General features: G+C 38.4%; 1 protein-coding gene across 1 annotated transcript in view; it reads right to left on the reverse strand.

Moving 5' to 3' along the window:
• Nucleotides 1-20,300, reverse strand: part of frem2a (FRAS1 related extracellular matrix 2a) — a 62,380-nt gene that overhangs the window by 36,729 nt on the left and 5,351 nt on the right. The window contains exons 2-3 of the mRNA XM_065257839.2: nucleotides 16,246-16,335; nucleotides 2,411-2,557 (exon numbers count right to left, since the gene is read on the reverse strand). Coding sequence (XP_065113911.1) covers nucleotides 2,411-2,557; nucleotides 16,246-16,335 — 237 coding nt within the window. The remainder of the gene's footprint in view (nucleotides 1-2,410; nucleotides 2,558-16,245; nucleotides 16,336-20,300) is intronic.

A 20,300-nucleotide genomic window follows, 5' to 3' on the forward strand; every position in this document is an offset into this window, starting at 1 on the left:
AAGATTACTGAAGTTCAATTAGCCGCATGCTATCTCTGAATTCGACTGAACACATGCTCTCGCCACTATGAAGAGAACAAAAACCCTCGCTTGCTTTTGTCCAAGTCTTTACATGTGAAGAAATCTTTTAAGAAAAGCCAAGAAAGTAGGGGGTTGGAAAAAACTGAAATTGACTAAAAGATATAAGAGAAAGAGCAATAAAAGGGAAACAAGAGAAAGAGAGCTTTCAATTCCATTTCTCTAACAACAGGGGGGCTCATTCTCACCACAACAAGCAGCATAGCAAGAAAGATATGAAGAAAAGAGAGAAAAGAAACACCAAACCGGCGGGGCTGGGGGTGTAGGGGTTTGGAGGGATGTAAGGATGTTGCAGTGATGTTAGGCATTCACTGCATCTGACTCCAAAGGGTACAGAAGAAGATGTACGCTAATCGCACTTTTGATGTTACATGGATAGAAACTGCATTATGCCTACTACCCTTCAAAAACAATAAGAATTGTCGTCTTGTACAAAATTTGAATACATGGAAATTATTTTAGGAAAGGAGATTCATCATACAGTATGTGGGGATCCGCACTATCATACGGAAAACCCCAGTTTGCTTCCATGTAGCATACGTTGGGTGATTCTCGCGAAAAAGAAAAAAAAGTAAATGCAAAGTAACAGAGAAGCATTCTGTTATAAACTTCATGTACTATTTTGCACATGACATCATACAAACAATTTTTTTTCACATTTAAGGGCAAAATGTTCATTACCGCAATGCGCCCATGACTGGATTTTGGTTCTTTGACATGGAAATATTTATAATTAAAAAATCTAAGGCTTCAGTGCATGTTGTACTATAAACATTAACAGTAAAGAAACATGTGGTATTTGGTGATCATTGGTAAATGTAGCGACAATAATAAGGAATATAAATGTGTCCAAGAACAATTTTCTCATCCTCCGCAACAATTTTCAGTCATTGTTTAAGCCCTAAAGGAACTAACATTTTCAATATAAAATTGTTGGAAGGGACATAATTGACTGTGACACTCAAGATGGCTACCAGGTAAGCAGTTCTTATTTTTCCTCTGCAGATAAAAGTTGAAATTTTGTTTGTCTTAGTACCTAGACAACTTTTTAGTTCTCATTACTGAAACATGAGTATGTAAATGCATATATTTAATGTAATATCATGTTGTGGTAATGATAATTTTTTATAATGATAATCTACATTTTTTAAATAATAAATACAATTTAAATCCTCTAAAAATAATTGTTATAGTAAGTTTAGACCAGTTAAGCACTTCTTATTTTTTCTCACCGGATAAAAGTTGAAATTTTGTTTGTCATAGTACCTAGACAACTTTTTAGTTCTCATTACCGAAACATGAGTTGCATATATTTAATGTAATATCATGTTGCGGTAATGATAAATTTTTATAATGATAATATAAAAATGTTTTAAAATTCTATAGGAAATATTTTTTAAATCCTCTAAAAATAGTTGTTATAGTAAGTTTAGCCCTAATCTTATATGTGCAAAAAATAAATTGGCTTCAATGGCTTTTAAAAAAAATCTGATGCTGGACACCTTTTCAGTCTGGATTTCGTGAGAATCACCCTTTTGCTTCTTACAAAAATGCGTATAATTTTTTCCCATAACGAAAACATTACATACTTTTAGGGCATGGTGTATTTAGGCGAATAAGGATGCAGCGCACACATAACCAAACTCATCTGCACAGGTGAATGGACTGATTAGGGTCACAGAGAAGGCTTGATTAATCTACCGCCCCCTAGAGACAGGGAACGCCATTCATTTTCATTCACCTACATTAGACTAGACCGCTAGTAATTACATCTGCTTATGCCCCCTCCCTCGCATCTTTCTTGATGCCTTCTGCTCTGTTTATCTTTTTGGACTTTCACATCTCCTCTTCACACACACACACACACACACGCACGCACGCACGCACGCACGCACACACACACACACACACACACACCACAAAAACTAAGCAGCGTGTACAAAGACCCTCGGTCTCATAAATACTGACCACATGTGAAACCGGGCTGAGCAGAGTGAAGGGCAAGATAAGCAGATATATACGGCCACACAAAGGACTGATCCTGAAGAGCGAACGAGGGCTTTCATCTCACAAAGAAGCCAAAAAGCACTTCGAAAAACATCTCTAACAGCTTCCTATTGATAGGCTTAAGTAAAACCAGCTCTCGCTGTGAAGACAGACACAACAGAATGCTAATGAAGGTACTTTTGACTTCTTGGTTGAATCGTTTCTGAACAGCAGTTTGTTTTTGGCACAAAAATAAGGTAAAGGAAAACTGCGGATGTCGAAGAGAAAGCACTTTACTCTAAATGCTAGAAATGTAAATTAAATGATGCGGTCGACTCATATTTACCAACAAAAGAAGTTTCTCCAAGGAAACCTCGTCGTCGTAGGACAACCTCGAGAACTTTGTCCTGCTCATCCACAAAGTAGTTTGGCTTCTCCAGAGAAATCCAAGCCCAGTTTAGACGAAACTGCTGGTCCTTCAGTTTGTTTTTTCCTGAATACAAAAAAAAGGTAATTTTGGATTTAGATGGGATAAATTAGAGAATTCAAACATTGTAAACAAACAATGGGAAAAATTGTATCTCACCAGATTTTACCATGTAAAGTGCATTTCTATTTTCTAAAAATTAACAATTTTTTGCCTTACTGATGAAACCATGGTTTACTATAGTGACCATGATTATCCATGGTTTTTGTAGCAAAACCGTGGTTATTTTATGGTGACCATGGTTTAACTATAGTAAGCATGTCTTTTTGGTTTTAACTGTAGTAAAACCCTGAATAATGTTTGCAAGGGTAAGAAAATGTGTCATCTGTATGCATGTGTGTGTCACAAAACATACAGTATTTCTCAATGTGGTCACACTGCATTGAAGCACATTTTGACCTTTACTTGGTTATTACTGTAAAATTAGAGCCACTGTAATGAATCCCAAATGAACTGAATTAAGATAAATTTGAGTTAATTCAAAATATATAAAATGCATGACTCCATGCATATATGCATAAATGATAAGGACAAAAGAAAGACCCTTGTCTCCAAAGTCAGCCTGCACTCCCCATAGAGTAAAATATAGGAATATCAAATATTATAGACATCCAGAACTATGAAAGTTATGTTAAAATCTGCATCGAAGACAAAATAGTTTTTCAGTTTAGGCTATCAAAACCAAAGCTGATCATATTAAGTTTACACTACTTCTTTATGGAACCATACAGCCAAGAAGGACAATGTCACACACCTGTTAGTCCCGGATAGGTGCGTAGCATAGACAGACAATGAAGTCCTACCATATATAAAAATAAAGGGTATCCCGCACACTATTAACTTGCAAAAGATGAAAATATTTATTGCGACGTTTTGATCACTCGATCTTCCTCAGGCATACATGAATATGCCTGTATATTCATATATGCCTGAGGAAGATCTTGTGATCGAAACGTGCAATAAATATGAGTCTGAATTACTTGAATTAAAATATATTTCACTGCAGATTGCTTGAACTAATACAAATTTCACTCCCACCCTGTCTAACAAATGTTCCTGAAGAATAGCAGGTGCATTATTGCTTACAAATGCTTACAAATCATTTGCTCTCACTTAATGCAGGGCCTATTTCTGCAAATCTATTTTTTTGTTTGTTTTCATTGAGTGTAAACCAAATCAATTGTTAAGTGAACACAAAGCTGTTCATTCATTCTAAAATAACAAAAAAGGCCGGTGGCATGCAGTTATCTCTTCAGAGAAGGCTGTTTTTTTCTTTAAAAACAAATGAAATCTTGAAACGTATGGTTGGCAGCATTTCATGTTTAAATTAAATGACAAAAGTTGTGAATGTCACTCAAAACCAGGGAAACATTGCGGATTTATACCATCATTTTAAACAAGCACACAAGTCTCAAAGCCTTCAGCACAGACAATCTGCTCCACTGAAAACTAATGCTGAATGTTTTTTTGATGACTACCCTGAAGGTCGCTCTTTTTCCACTCATAATAGCCACAATGCAAGAATGCCAACCCAGGTAAACTCGCCATACATATCTCTACCTACATGTGTACATAACCAAAATTGTTCCAAGTACACTTCGCTGGATCTTTTGATGGAATGTGTACAAGAGGCATCTTGTTTTTGACGCAGGATTTTTAAAAGTTATGAAGCCGATGCATACACAAATTAAATTGCTCATGTTTGTGATATATGGTCATATGCATGCAAATGCATGGCATGCCTAAGCGACTTAAAGTGTACTTGCAGTTTCATTAAAATTAAACACAGCCAACTTAAACATATGTATTTTGATCATTTTTATCACAGATCTTTATCTTTCACAGTCACACATGCATTAACTGAAGAATATGTAAGAAATAATTGACAACGGGCCATTTAATTATTTCGAAAATAATGCACACCCAAGGTGGTAATGCGTTATGATGCGAAGTGGAGCTAACATCGCTCTGGTGGTTATTTTAAGACATTTGACAGGTTATTTGTGCATTTGCAGGACAATTATCAACACCTGTGGAACATTTCTCAACCAATCCGAGTAAAGCATTCAACAGCCCTGTGTTACTGTATAAACGTTAATGATGTTCAATATTTTTAACTTTGAAACTGAATAAACCTGCATCAAAAAAAGGAAAAACTAGTGACTCGTGAGCCTGCGTAGAATTTGGAAACAGCATGGGCTTTAAATGTTGTCTTAGATTACTGGGTCACAAAGTTAAAAAGTCTGAGAACCACTGCACTACAGGCATATTTATACACGCACAACTTTCTCATTAATATTCACATCATGGATCAGACTCTGCACATGTTTGTAATAACTTACTTCACATTAATGCAAAACATCAGAGACAAATTCTCAATTTCTGTCAAATTCTCAAATTTCTATGCTTGTTTCACATGATGTCCTAGAGGTAACACAGGGCTCTTGATATCTCACTCTTTAACTTTGCCTGAGAGATTTCATAACTGCAACATATTTCCAATATTATTGTATTTTGATGGATTTTGTTAAAGTATAAATACATATATTTGACATTTATTAAAAATCAGTAGTTTGCTGCATGCGGCTTATTGAATTATTATGGTGGTGTCATAGGTCAGTCAGAATGTATTGTACTGACGCACTAATCTCTGACATTACCTTACTCCGTCAATATTAACAATATCAAGGATATATTTTTAAAGAATGTATTTTACATTATAAAGGATGGTTTTATGTAGAAAACAAAAAAGGACTTTAGCTGGGTTTTCACAGACTGGGTCAGATACATAGTATGTAAAATTTGTCATTTTTGTATATTGTTTCAAGAGGTATATTCAAATAGAGCCACAAATTTTATCATAATATGAGAGAAAAGTTACAATCTGCTCTACTGAAATGACACTTGTAGCTGGTCTGGTCAGGCTGGAAGACCAGCTGACCTACAGTACCAGCTTGACCAGGCTGAAAGCTTGGCCATCTTGGCTATGCTGGTTGTAAATGGAAGTAGCTGGTTTTGGGTGGTCCTTCCCGCCCTGCAAAGCTGGTGAAGCTGGTCTTCGCAGCCTGACCAGCTAAGACCAGCTAAAACCAGGCTGAGAGACCAGCTAAAACCAGCCTAAGATGGTTGGCTGAATTTAGCTGGTCCTCCCAGCCCTGTACAGCTGGTGAAGCTGGTCTTTGCAACCTGACCAGCTAAGACCAGCTAAAACTACACTGGGAGACCAGCTTAAACCAGCCTTAGATGGTTGGCTGGATTTAGCTGGTCTCCCAGCCTGGTTTTAGCTGGTCCTCCCAGCCCTGCAATGCTGGTCTTTGCAGCCTGACCAGCTAAGACCAGCTAAAACTAGGCTGGGAGACCAGCTAAAACCAGCCTAAGATGGTTGGCTGGATTTAGCTGGTCTCCCAGCCTGGTTTTAGCTGGTCCTCCCAGCCCTGCAAAGCTGGTCTTCGCAGCCTGACCTGCTAAAACCAGGCTGGGAGACCAGCTTAAACCAGCCTAATTTGGTTGGCTGAATTTAGCTGGTCTCCCAGCCTGGTTTTAGCTGGTCCTCCCAACCCTGCAAAGCTGGTCTTCGCAGCCTGACCAGCTAAAACCAGGTTGGGAGACCAGCTTAAACCAGCCTAAGATGGTTGGCTGGATTTAGCTGGTCGCCCAGCCTGGTTTTAGCTGGTCCTCCCAGCCCTGTAAAGCTGGTCTTTGCAACCTGACCAGCTAAAACCAGGCTGGGAGAGCAGCTAAAACCAGCGTAAGATGGTTGGTTGAATTTAGCTGGTCTCCCAGCCTGGTTTTAGCTGGTCCTCAAAGCCCTGCAAAGCTGGTGAAGCTGGTCTTCGCAGCCTGACCAGCTAAGACCAGCTAAAACTAGGCTGGGAGATCATCTTAAAACAGCCTAAGATGGTTGGCTGAATTAAGCTGGTCTCCCAGCCTGGTTTTAGCTGGTCCTCCCAGCCCTGCAAAGCTGGTGAAGCTGGTCTTCACAGCCTGACCAGCTAAAACTAGGCTGAGAGACCAGTTTAAACCAACCTAATATGGTTGGCTGGATTAAGCTGCTCTCCCAGCCTGGTTTTAACTGGTTAAGCTGGTCTTAGCTGGTTAGGCTGGGAGACCAGCTAACCCACCAGCTTGACCAGGCTAGAAGACCAGCTTTGCAGGGCTGGGAGGACCAGCCTAAACCAACTACCTCCATCTTAAACCAGCTAACACCAGCCAAGCAGCTTAGCCAAGATGATCAAGCTGGTGGTCAGTTGGTCTTCCAGCCTGACCAGACCAGCTTAAAGTGTCTCAAACCCCTCTAAAACAAACCTGCTACACCAGCTTAACCAGCTAAAACCTGGCTGTGAGACCAGCTAAAACCAACCATCCAGTTTAGGCTGGTTTTAGCTTGTCTTTTTAGTAGGGTGGCCACATCCACAATTGAATTTAGGATAATGTGACTTGTATCAAGTAGACCTGACATCCAAGTTAGGACAAATATGCTAATAATCACCTTTTAACGGGTGACAATGTGTTATAATACCACTGTGAGGAGAAGTTACCCCGGCTAAAAGCATTGTTATTGTCATGTTATGATAAAATATAAATGCAGTCAGAGCATTACCCCAGCTGCATTTATGCTTATTTTCCATCTTAGGTTCGATCAACCTACAGTATTGTATTAGGGATACGCAATAAATTGCAAGTGGTTAAAATAGAGGATATGTGCAATTTCCACACGTGCAAAGAACTTGTGAACTTCAGATTTCTCTTGGTATTTATGTAGATCATTTAGCCAATAAACAGAGCACAACCAGTTATACTATTGACTGATTGCTCAGCAGGATACAAGATTTTCACATTTTATGAAGAAAACGTGTAGCACTTCTCTGTAAAAAATATATAAAAACTTGGGGAATGATGCTGTGGTGCTGTGACTGGTTACCAAGGCACTGCGATGTAGTTGCTAGGGTGTTTTGAGGGTTTCTAAGACATTGCTTACTGGACCAGGTCCCTAAGATATCCTGTTCCCCAAATATGACTCAAATCCCATGTTCAATGTAAATATAAGTGATGTTTTACATTGTATTGCAGGTAATTGCTGGTCCGATCTTTTTCAAATGATATCTACGGTATTATATTTTATATTTTTCCATATTAAGAATACAAAAAGTGGGTCTAACTAGTAAAATACCAGAACATTTTTTTTTAACAAAGGAACAACCGTATAACTATAAAAAAAGATGACAGTCTATTGTATTTCTTCTGTTGTTAAGCCGAACAATACCAAGCCTTCATTATCTTCTCTTCCATAAAACTGTCATTCTAAAGCTCGGTGGATTCGTCCACACCCCGAAGACACAGTCTCCATGAAACTTCTCACACAAAAGCCTCTAATGACTTTATTAAACAACAGAGAGTCAGAGCTGGTTTGTTGAAACTGTGTTTTCTAGATAGACATGGCAGCTCACAGTCGCTCAGAAGGCCTCATTAAAGCCTAATGATTGTTTGGTGCATGTGAAGCCACACTCAGTCAAGCTCGATCTATAAAACACAACGTACAAATAATGAATCAGATACACCCCTGTTCCTTCAGTCACAGCCCTGAGCAGCTGAAAAAAGCCTGACAGTAGTCAAATGAATCTGACCCCCGCGGGTACTTACAACCTGCTATTGCGATTCATGAGGGTTCATATTATCAGCGCTGTAAAGACAACTGGACCATATGATTAAATCAAACTGCTCATACTGGAGTATTCCTATGTGGTATAGAGATGAGTGCTATTTATTAGTGCATACCAAACACATCAATCATAAGTAAAGTATATATTTTTCAACTAGCCTTACCTTCACACTTTTAACTAATTGAAAGCAAGTAAATAAGTCTTACTGGTTTGCTACAGTATGCTGCGTATTTAACAAAACCATAGTTATAGGTAGGGGTGTCACGATTCTCCAAATCCTCGATTCGATTACATTTTCGATTCTAAGGTCACAATTCGATTAGATTCTCGTTTTTAATTTTTTTTTTTTGAAAGACAAAAAATTATATGCCTTTATTATTATTATTATTATTATTATTAAAGTTTCACATTAACATGCACATTGCGTGCTTTTCCTCGCATGGGGGTTTGTGGGCTTTACTTTACGTGAGAGAGCTTGTAGAGAGAGGATTCCTTCTTGCAAGCACATGGACTTAATGTGTGCGTCTTGGACTCCTCCTAGCATCTTAAATAAAACCGGTGCGTCATAAGCAGCTGCGCTTCTCCCTGTCTCACGTGCATGCGCTCTCGCATCTGTCCAAAGTCTAAACATAAACTAAAGTAGTAATCCTTACGTATTTGTTCAGTCTTATGCGTTTCATGCGAGCTGAGGCAAACTATCCCTTTTGTTTAAAATATAACCCGCTTCATCATGGCGGCTCTCCGGCGCACGTGCAGAGAGCTGTGCTCTGTCCAAAGTCAGATCACTAGTAATCCTGTTTATGATATGCATTACAAGGAGTTGTAGCAATACATCCCTTGTGTTTAAAATATAAATCGCGTTCTGATGGACCGATGTTTTTAAAGGCACCTCTGAAAGGTTTATTTTTCTCCCCTTGACAAGCCGACCGGACGTGACATGGGGGCGTGGCAGCATCGACGATCCCATTTTTTTATTTCGAAGTTCGAGGTTGTGACTTAATTTTCGTAAATCGAAATCGTGACACCCTTAGTTATAGGTTTGACTTTGAGTTTATTTATTTAAGAAATGGGACAATGCACATTCATAGCCACGCAACACATAGAGCATGAAAATATGCCAAATTTAGCCATACAGGCTAATTTTCATTTGTAGTCCCAGGCAGGCGGATGTTAAATAACACAATTACAATTAAAATGCTAAATTCTAATAAACAAAAGGTATGGTACATAATGGGGCCGTTTCCCAGACAGGGTTTAGATTGAGCCAGGACTACGGTTTGGTTATATCAGGACATTGCAAGTACCTATAGAGTAGTATTACATCATTCATATATCCAAAGAGTCTTTAGTTTTATCAGATTTATAAAAGCAAGATCATCTTTAACGATTCTTTCCAAATAAGCCGAAGCTTCCTGCGAGTTGAGTTACCCTTTCAAAAAGTACAGCTTTGTTCCTTAAAGTAGCGTGCACACCAAAGCTTTTATGCCCGCAGCTGGCGTATGTTTTCAATTGTTTCCAACGGAAGCTTAGCGTTTTTTTACGTGCTGAAAGCCGGGGCTCAGTGACAGTGGAGAAGGGGTAGGACAAATATCACAACCACCAACCAGCGCATCGTACAACGACTGATAAACAAAGCGGAAGCAAAGCTGACAGTCGGGTAAAAAAGCTGGCATTCGGCATCCGCCTGCCGTTTTCAGCCGCGTTTAAAAATTTGGTGTGCATGCCCCCTAACTGTGGGTTCAATTTGCGCCATTCGTGCGAACTAGACACACAAATGAGGCAGAATCGCGTCTACAGCACCGCGCTAAACGCCTCATAAGCGTCGTGAGACCTCCAGCCACGCGTCTTTACATTAACTTAACATTGAAATCACTCGTGCTTGACGCCTCTACCGCGGCTGGTGTGAACGCAGCATGAGGGTCGATCACACCAAAGGCGTTTATGACAGTTGCAGGCGCCTTTTTTGAATGATATTCTATGGGCAGTGAGCGTATGTGTGCTGTTTATGCACGCCGAACGCCTTGTGTTTTTGCCGCCGGCTGCAGCACACACTTTTGAAGGAGTCTTTCCATTGTCCAATCGAATGAGGGGAGAGGCGGGCTTTCCGTTGTGGTGACAGGAGTTTACTGTTGCTTGAAAGAACTGTACTGCGGTCACTCACTGTCTCCTGCGTGTTTGTGCACCTCTCACCCTCAAACAAGGTCAGAGCAAGCGCTCTCTTTTGAAAGTTTCTGCTAATATTAACAGTTATTACAGTTAACAGCAAAAGAGTGCTCACACTTCAATATTTGATTGACAAGACAGCTGACTCGGTGGTTGCCTATCAATATAAAAGCCGCATTGCACTGCTCTTTTTTTAAAAAAAGGGAGTGTGTCGCGCCTTGCGTTTCCAAGCATTTAAAACGCGTTTGGTGTGATTAGCCCCTAAGAGTTCATATTAGTAACTCAGAGGTGCATATTGGTACAAAATGTTTACATGTTAGGACCTTTTAGATACTGCCCCAGTGACAGATAGAGACAATTTCCGTTAACAGTGTACTATAAAATGTGAGCATATAAATATTCAGCAAATGCTTTATTTAAGCATGGCTGATGAACAGGTGCCTCTGAAAGAAAAGAAAAAGGTTTGATTTGAATTTCTACCTTGGCATATAAAGAAGGCGTCACTCAGTGTCTCATAACCACCATCCGACTGCTTATATTTGGTTGTTCAATCTGTCCTTAAGCTTGTAACAGCTGCTTGTTCTACATTTTCCGCCTGGCACTTTCCATCTCTCGAATCTCTAGATGATATCACTCATCCTGGCCCGACGCTTTTTATGGAGCTCTAGTTTCTCCTATCCTGTCTCAATGAGCTTTTGGCTGCAGTCACAGAAGCTGTGCCCTACCTTTCTTGTTTTCGGGTTGGATTAAGAAAGCAGTGATGCGACTGCAGCTATATTGTGCCAGAACGCACACCACACACACCACCTTATTAGTGGAGAGAACAGATTGATATAGCCAATTAGTATATAAGGGAAGGATTAGTAAGCCAATGGAAAAATTTGGCTAGGATGCCCACACCCTTACTTTTTTCAAAAGACATTGGATTTAGAGTCAGGACCTCTGCCTTATACGAAGGACGATGCTTTTTTTTTAGACAATATAGTGTCCCCATCTCTATACTGGGGTGTTAGGACCCACACAGACCACAGGGTGGGCACCTCTATGCTGGTCTCACTAATATCTCTACCAGCAGCAACCTAGTTTTCCCAGAAGGTCTTTCCATTCAAGTAGCCTACTGACCAGACGCAACCCTACTTAGCTTCAGTGGGCAACCAGTCTTGGGCTATAGGGTGATATGGCTGCTGGCAGTTCATAACAGGTCAGTCCCAAACAGGTTAACTTACAGCATGGTGACATGAAATAAGGGGTAAAATCCCAGTTGTCCATTTTCCTTTTTTTGCAGGTGCCCCGTGCCGCACTTCGCTTGTCCAGGTCTTCCATGCATGCCTAAATCTGAGAGTAACCTAGACACTCATGTTTGCAATAGTCTCCAAAAGTTGGATGCTGTCACCACATGGGCTTTGTTATGGTTATTCAAAAAACCCTTGTTTGGAGAAGACAGGCTCTTCTCTGAAACGTCTACGAAAGAGTAACTAAACACATTGATCAAACTCTTATTGGTCCATCTCCTGTCTACTCGATCACTGTCGCTTCTAAATGTTTAAACAGGTAAGACGGAGCATCTGAAGTACCTGACGAGTCCAGGCAGGTGTGGTCTTGCCCCTAAATCAGTCAACCATGCAGGTCTAAGGTTAATCCAGAGCACCACACTGACCCTAAATACCAGCACTACCCCCACATCTCACCTTTGACTGGGTTTTTAAGAGACACCTCTTTCAATGGAAACTAAATGCCAGTTCTTGGTAATCCACATGCGTATGCCTTCCAATCTGCCCAAGCTTATGTAGTCAACAATAGCTACTTGATTTATGTAAAACAGAGCTGCAAAACATCCATTCACACCATTATTTCATGTCAAACATGTGGTTATCTATATCCACACTAAAATAGCTGTTGTTTCCTATTGTTGATTGGGTTTTGAGCTCCTGTTCCATAAATCCCCAGCAAAAACCTTCACAATACCAGATACACACTTGGCCTGAGACACAACGGAGCGCAAGCAACAAACCAAAAGGTAGTGAACAGATTGTGAAATTGCTTTTTAGCTAAAAGCTGGTGGAAACAAAGCGGTTTAAATGGCTTAAAATTGGGACCATACCGGTTCTCAACTTGATGTTGATGCTCGAGTCTATTTACAATAAATGGTAAATCCAAAGCATTTGAGTAGATAATGGCATTTACTCTTTCGAAAGAACACTGAGGTGAATTCACATCGACAAATGTCGAAGAAAATATTCCCACAGTCCCACAGCAAAAAAACACATCCCAAAGCTACGACGTGCCACGTAAAGATTTTCTCAGTTCTCTGTAGCCTCTGTGTCCCTGAAGTCAATCCTGTCATGTTTGTAGCTCTGCCTCTGAGGCTTGACTGTTGAGTAAGGGCTAATAGTATTCAGGATGAGCGCTATCATCATGACCTTTCGCAAAGGAAGGGTAACTGATAAATCTGTCCTCTTTTACTTCACCTGGAGCTCTGGGGTTCCAATTTGCAACATATTTTAATATAGAACTGAATGTATTAGTGTCAGTCAGAAGGGAAAAAATCATTACATACATTTTCGTGCTAGTCTAACCTGGTGTATGAGGATAAGTACTTTGTCTAGATAGTGAACCAGCATAGCTATGTTGTTTACTAAAAGGTTTTATTGATTAGCATCAGTTAATGCATCAGTAAAATAACAATAAACAGTATATATTTACAGCATTTTTTTGTTAATGTCAGTTAATATTTATACAACGGTTTACTGTTATTATTGTGCGTTAACTAATGTTAGATACTAACTTAAAGGGGACATTTTACAAGACTTTTTAACAATGTAAAATAAATCTTTGGTGTCCCAAGATCACTAAATGGCAGTGCCGTGGTTGGATAGTGCAGATTAAGGGGCGTTATTATCCCCTTCTGACATCACAAGGGGAGCCAGATTTCAATGACCTATTTTTTCACATGCGTGTAGAGAATGGTTTACCAAAGTTACTGGGTTGATCTTTTTCACATTTTCTAGGTACATAGAAGCATGGGGGACCCAATTATAGCACTTACACATGGAAAAAGTAATATTTTCATGAAATCTCCCCTTTAACATTAGTAACTACTAGTAACTTATAATAGATACACTGTAAAAAGTGAAAGTTGGATCTACCTAAAAAATTACTTTGGTAACACACAACTTAAAATAAATAAATAAAATTTTCTGACTTTAATAAAAAAAATAAAAATAAAATAAAAACCTATATTAGATTTTTAAGATTTTTTGGTGTTACCAATTGCAGTGGATTTAAGTTTATCCAACTTTCCTTTTTTAAAGTGTACAACATTTGTTTGTCAAGTGTATTAGTAAATGTTGAAATGAACTAAGATTAATAAGTCATTCATAAGTTTTGTTCATTGTTAGTTTATGTTAACTTTAGTTAATTTAGTTAACCGACAAAATAAATGCAACCTTACTGTAAAGTGTTACCAAAAAAATCAACCTGATTTTACAGAAGAATGTTACTATTTTATGAAATGGGGTTTTCGTATGGATTCGTACCTTTGATTCAAATCAGAAAATGCAAGAATGAAGCTCCACATCTGATGAAACTGGGCGATAGCAAATTTAACAAAAATGTACGAAACGGTTCAAGACTTAAGTGCACTTTATAGTCGTGCATACGTTCTATGCCATAGCTACGCTGTAGCTACGCCATATGCTATGCGTAGGCTTTGCATAGCCTGACGTGCATCTCTGTAAAATTGTAACGTGTCCATTTTATGTGGAGCTGTAATGTGTGATTGCATGTCGTAATTGCACGGATGACGATATATACAGTATATATAAAATATAATGTACGCACAGCTATACTGCCCTACAAAGCCAAAGTGCTGTAACTACGCATTTGGTCAAAATTAAGTTAAGGGTTAAAAAGGGCTTTGTGAGATCTGTTGTGTCTTGTGACGAAATCTCCTGCATGGTTCAATTTTGTCCCATTTCAGAGAAATGTGTGTGCCAAAATGGCAGTAAAATGTTTGACTGGCTGGTGTGAAAAACTTCAAGGGCATTTTTCTCAGTTTCAGTGTTTGCATAGTTACTGCACGTAACCTTTGTAGGGCAGTATAATGAGCCCTTTTAATCTTACAACATCTCAAAAATAGTTACCAATTACCACGAGATTGTGTAGAAAACATGCAGGTCAACCACCTCGAAATCATCCATATTTAAAATTTAACTAATTTGAGCTAAAAAGATAAACAGTAGAATAATAAAGAGAGAGACGAAACTGGCATTCAGCTATACTAACAAAAAGTGAAACTTCTTTTAAAAGTAAAAATAGAAGAAAATACACCAAAGTACAAGTTATGTGCCTTAGGCTACAATCTTATTTTCGATTCTGATAGTTCTCAGACTTGCATACGGTAAACATGATAATAGTTTTACTTTGCCTGGAAAACCAGTCTTACCATCATTATCGTCTATGCAAGGGAAGAGCATTTAGAAAACAAAGCAATTAATTAAAAGCCCTCTGGTATACTACTTATAATAAATATGTGAGGCGCAGTCTTACAGAGTTCATTAAATGAATGTAGCAGTTTAACGCAAATTGGCTTTAAAATAGTTAATGCTGTGGATGTCAGACCCTCTGGAAAAGCAGAAACTAAGGCAGTGTAATTATCTCCGCTACTTTAGACATGTACAGTGTGAAAACCTATTTGTATGCTTTGAACTTTATGCCAAACCTGTATATAACTACACGTCACATGTAAAAATTGCATGGAAAAAGGTTAGAGGGTTTCCTTAATGTAAGAGTTATTCCCTTAACACAAACTCTCCTCAAGTGTACTAAAACCACATGACCATCTGTAATGTAAATGCTAATCATGTCCCGGACACATGACAATCTCTCCCTAACAAAATCTCACCCACCAGGTGTAAACAGGGTTTGACCGGGGGTCATTTTTAAAGAGTAAACACCACAGGTGAACCTTCAACAGATTATCTGATGGCACAACTGGCGATTTTAAGCGTGAGAGAGCTTTGCAGAAGTGCAGGGAGACTGAACCAGATGTTTTCTCATACAGCTTGTATTTTCCCAAGTCTTTCCGACTTTAAAGACCCTCTAATACTCAAAGTAATTGAAAGTCTGACAAGGGGCGTGGCTTAAACTCAGCGCGGCAAGCACTAATTATGTGTCATCCTGCCTGTAGTTTTATATATCAAACGGCTTTTTGTGATGTGCTTATACAGGCACTTCTGAGGCAATATCTGTTACCTGGGAAAAAAGACTCCTTGCAGATAGTGTCCAACTAGACAGTGTCATTGTAAGTTTATGGTTTATCTCCATATAAATGTTTGAATGGTGCTGCTAACTCATTGTATTTTAAAACCGAACAGAAATGATTGTCTACACTTCACCACATGACAGATTTTATTCTTCACCCTAATTCCTCAGGGTCACTCTGACTAGCAGTTACTCACTTTTAAGTTTTTCTATTTGATGTACTGAAAATTAATTTAGAAAATTTTCCAGTTAAAGGGAGCACAATAAGTTATAATCTCCGCATAGTGACGGTTCAGTCACCTCTGAAGGTAAAAGCCTAATTAAATGTCACATAACTATATCTATTCAATATCTCTCTCAGGTCTAAAAGTCTGACCATTAATCCTCTAAACTCTTTCGTTTGCAAATTTAAAGCACATTTTATCATTTATGAATTCAAATGATTTCCATTGCATTATCCTTCACTTGCACTGAAAATCTTTTTGCTAAACTAATGCATGTAAATGTGCAGTATTTATCCCACTCATTAAAAACAAACAAACAAACAAAAAACTGTTGCATGCAGTTTTTATTGTAAAGACTCAAATGCATATGGAAAAAAAAACTTACCACTGTCTTCTACCGTGAAGCTGAAGTGGTCACGGGTGGCGTTATTGTTGTCTTTCAGGATATAGCAAATCTTAAGATCATCTATGTCAGCTGGAGACACAAAATAAAATATCGAATTAAATATTTATTTGCAATAGCATTTATTTATATAGCAGACGCTATTACAAATGAGAGAGCATGTATAGTTCACCCAAAAATGAAAATTCTGTCATAATTTACTCGCCCATTTAGTTCCTTTATTGTGTTAATAAACACAAAATAAGATATTTGATTCTAGATGGTAAGCACACAGTTGACGGCACCCATAGCAGTGGCGGCCGGTGATTTCTCTTCCGAGGGGCGCGAATTCACAAAATATGTGTTTGTTGCGTCATGTGAACCATGTGCATCATTCTTCATGTCAAAATACCTGCCTGCTGCAAACGCACCAAAAGAGTTTATGACAAGAGACCGTCACGTTCACGAAATACTCGCAAGACACTAAAGTCTGATTACACATGAGATTAAGCGAGTATCTGGCAAACGTGAGCGTCTCTTTTATCATAAACCCCTTAAAAGTGTCTGCAGCAGACACATATTTTGACATGATACGTGATACACAGAAGTTTACATGACACATATTTTGACATGACGAGCCACACACGACATGCTAAATACATGTTGTGATGAGCTTCACATCATGCACCCTTCGAAAAAGAAGTCAACGGCCCCTACTGACGCATAGTATTTGTTTATCCTACAATAGAAATCAATGGGTACAGTCAACTGTGTGGTTATCATCATTTATCAAAATATCTTCCTTTGTGATCAACAAAATAAAGACACACAGGTTTTAACAACATGAGAGTGAGTAAATATCATTTTAGGTGATCTATCCCTTTAATATTTTGTCAATGAGCTAACAATAAGTATTAGTCTACTGTACAAAGTCATGTTTACAAGAAGGACTAGAGTTGAAATATGAACAACATTAAGAAGAAAATATTTAAAACCATCTATTAAAGCCCTTATTTTATTCTAAATGTACATTGCCTTATATATTTAAAAGTCTGCTAAGAAACGATAGCGCTCGTTTTATGCCTCAAACCATAAAAGCTTTCGAAAGCTGTTTGATTCAAAAACGTCTGCAGATACACCTGGTTTTAAACTTTTACCACAACCAGGTGAGAATTCCCACAAAACAATAAACAGACCAGGTAACAAGCGTTTACATAATGACAGACAACAGGAAAAATGTTGAACACAGGATTCCAGCACTTCTCCACCTGCTCTTCTGCAGTATCTCCACAATTAAACCTGTTAACCGTTGATACGCTAACTACAGCGTGGCACTGAAAACCTGGTGCTATGCTCTCCTTGGCCTGACCCACATCTTTTAAATTATTAATATCAGAGGAAAAAGCCTCATAAAAATGTAAACCTGTGATTCATTATGCTTGGATGAAGCCACTTTTCATATTGAAAATAAAGTGTCCCCTTTTCATTGCCCTGTGTGCTCTCATCGTGAAATATTTAGCGTAAGCCATAGAGCAAGTGGTAGCAGAATATGGGGAAAGGGCAGGGTAAACAAAGAGAAGTGATTGTTCCTTCTGCTTCACTGCTCAAGCTGATGAGGCCAAGTCTGGCTTGTCCGATCTCTCTCTATACCTCTCTCTCTCTCTCTCTTTCACACTTCTGCCTCTTGCCAATGTCTGCAGCACTTATCAGACTTAAGTCAACCTGACATGGATTCGCACTTCTCACTAGGCATTCATGTTTGAAGGAGTGCGTTTATGCTTTAGCTGTTGGGGGCCTTGAACCTGTGCTCAGTAAAACACTTCGAAGCAAGACAAAAGTTGCATGCTAGTGAATAGGTACAGGTTTTAACACTGCTTTAACACTGTAAGAAATGCAAGACTGTATTAGATAGTACTAAATTAGTTTACTGTTACTAACTTTAAATAGTGTGACAGTGATTCAGCTTTCATATGCAAAGGTACTTTTTTAAAACATACTGTATGCTGTTTAATTCATCCTGATGGACATTCTTGTTTCTTGAAATAAATTACATTACTTACTAATCACAAAAAATGGCACCATAAGAAAATCTACTCATAACTGCTTACATATTAAGAGCTCAAATGCAAAAGCCGCTAAACGCTACCTCCGTCAAAAAAGAGATAATGATATTAACCGGATGCTCTTGGCACGTATTATACCAAATACTTTCACTTCAAATCTGCTTAATCCCAACCTCAAGCCATTAAGAAATACAATTTGGCAGAATCCATTTAACGTCACAACGGTTTTTTTTTTTTTAGCAAAGTCCTCTAAGTGCATGAAAGAATAATTGGATGAACTAACAAGATTTTACCCAGTTAAATGTTTACCGAATATATAAGTATATTTATTGCATTTTTTTGTGCGTTTTAAACTGCAATTCATTGAGTGGCCTCTAGAGGCTGGCTCCAAAAGGTAGTCAATTCCCATACACACCCATGTTAAAATGCCAAACTTACAGCAGAAATAAAAGGGTTTACAGCCTGGTACAAAAAGTGTTTTTGGTCTATATAGCTAAGTTTGCGCTTTATGACAACTGTGAGGGGGTGAATTTTTTGTAACTTATCCGTTTAAATTATATTAAGCCTTAAAGTGCTGCATAATTAAGGGCGTGGCCATTTGAATGATGGGTGAACCGCCACTGCTGTCACTACAGTTGAGCTAGGCGGGCGTGGTTTCAGCAACCAGCCACCTCAGCTTCACCCACATCCCTCCTCTTTACCCATTTTCGGATATGCGCAAGTGATTTGCGGTGACATGCGGGCAGGCACCACCTACTTAAAAAGCATTTCACAAACCTATGGGTGACGTCACAGACACTACAGTACGTCCATATTTTTACAGTCTATGGTTTTACCTTTATTCAGTGAAGAGGGACTGGAGACTTTTTTTTATTTGAGATTTTTGTATGTACTTAAAGAAATATGCTCATTTTCCAGCTCCCCTAGAGTTAAACATTTATTTTTTTTCCGTTTTGCAATCCATTCAGCCGATCTCTTTGTCTGGCGGTCCCACTTTTAGCATAGCTTAGCATAATTCATTGAATCTGATTAGACCATTAGCATTGCGCTCGAAAATAACCAAAGAGTTTCAATATTTTTCCTATTAAAAACGTGAGTTACATCGTGTACTAAGACTAATGAAAAATTTAAAGTTGCGATTTTCTAGGTCGATATGACTAGGAACTATATTTTCATTTTGGCGTAATAATCAAGGACTTTGCTGTCGTACCATGGCTGCAGCAGGCAAAAAGATATTTCCCAGCACCTGAAAGTAGTCTCCTTGCTAACTTTCAGTAGCAGGGGACTTTTTCAGGGACTGCGTAATATCATTTCGCTTTAAAAAAAAAAGTGGTGTCCCTTTAAGAGGGTTTTGCAGCGAAAGGCAAAGTTAAATTTAAATAAAATGACTAAAGTGACATTTGTGAAAATAAGGCATTTTTCAATTACTGACTAATAACCTTTTCATTCACATCAAAGTGAAATTACTGAACCTACACTGTAAAAAATGTCTGTAGAAATTACAGTATTAATGGGTATTACTGGCTTCCAGTAACTTACTGTAGATTTTACATTAATGTTATTTACTGACAACAGTTTGTTCAAAGTTAAATGAACATAAAACATTTTCAGTCTTTATCTTCTACAGTAAGTTACTGGCAACCAGCTGCATAATTACAGCACATTTTTTACAGTGTAAACATAAGAGCCTAATAATAAATGCTCATTTAAAAGAAAACAAGAACTTAAGAGGGTTTTGCATCTGAGCTCTTCATACTGTATATACATATACGACAAAATAATGACGGTTGTTGTTTAAACAGTATTATATGAAAAAAGAGTATGTAACTTCTGCATTACTACCTAGCTAATTAACACCACAAAATGATAAGTTCAAAAAAGATGTGTGACAATCCTGTGTGACAAACAGGTGCCAAAATGTATACCCTTTATAACTGAACTTAATAATTGAAAGGAAATGTGTTAACGCTCTAGTTGTTTCATCAAGAATTTAAG

The sequence above is a fragment of the Paramisgurnus dabryanus genome, chromosome 10 (assembly GCF_030506205.2).
Source record: "Paramisgurnus dabryanus chromosome 10, PD_genome_1.1, whole genome shotgun sequence".
In the NCBI taxonomy this organism is placed as follows: Eukaryota; Metazoa; Chordata; class Actinopteri; order Cypriniformes; family Cobitidae; genus Paramisgurnus; species Paramisgurnus dabryanus.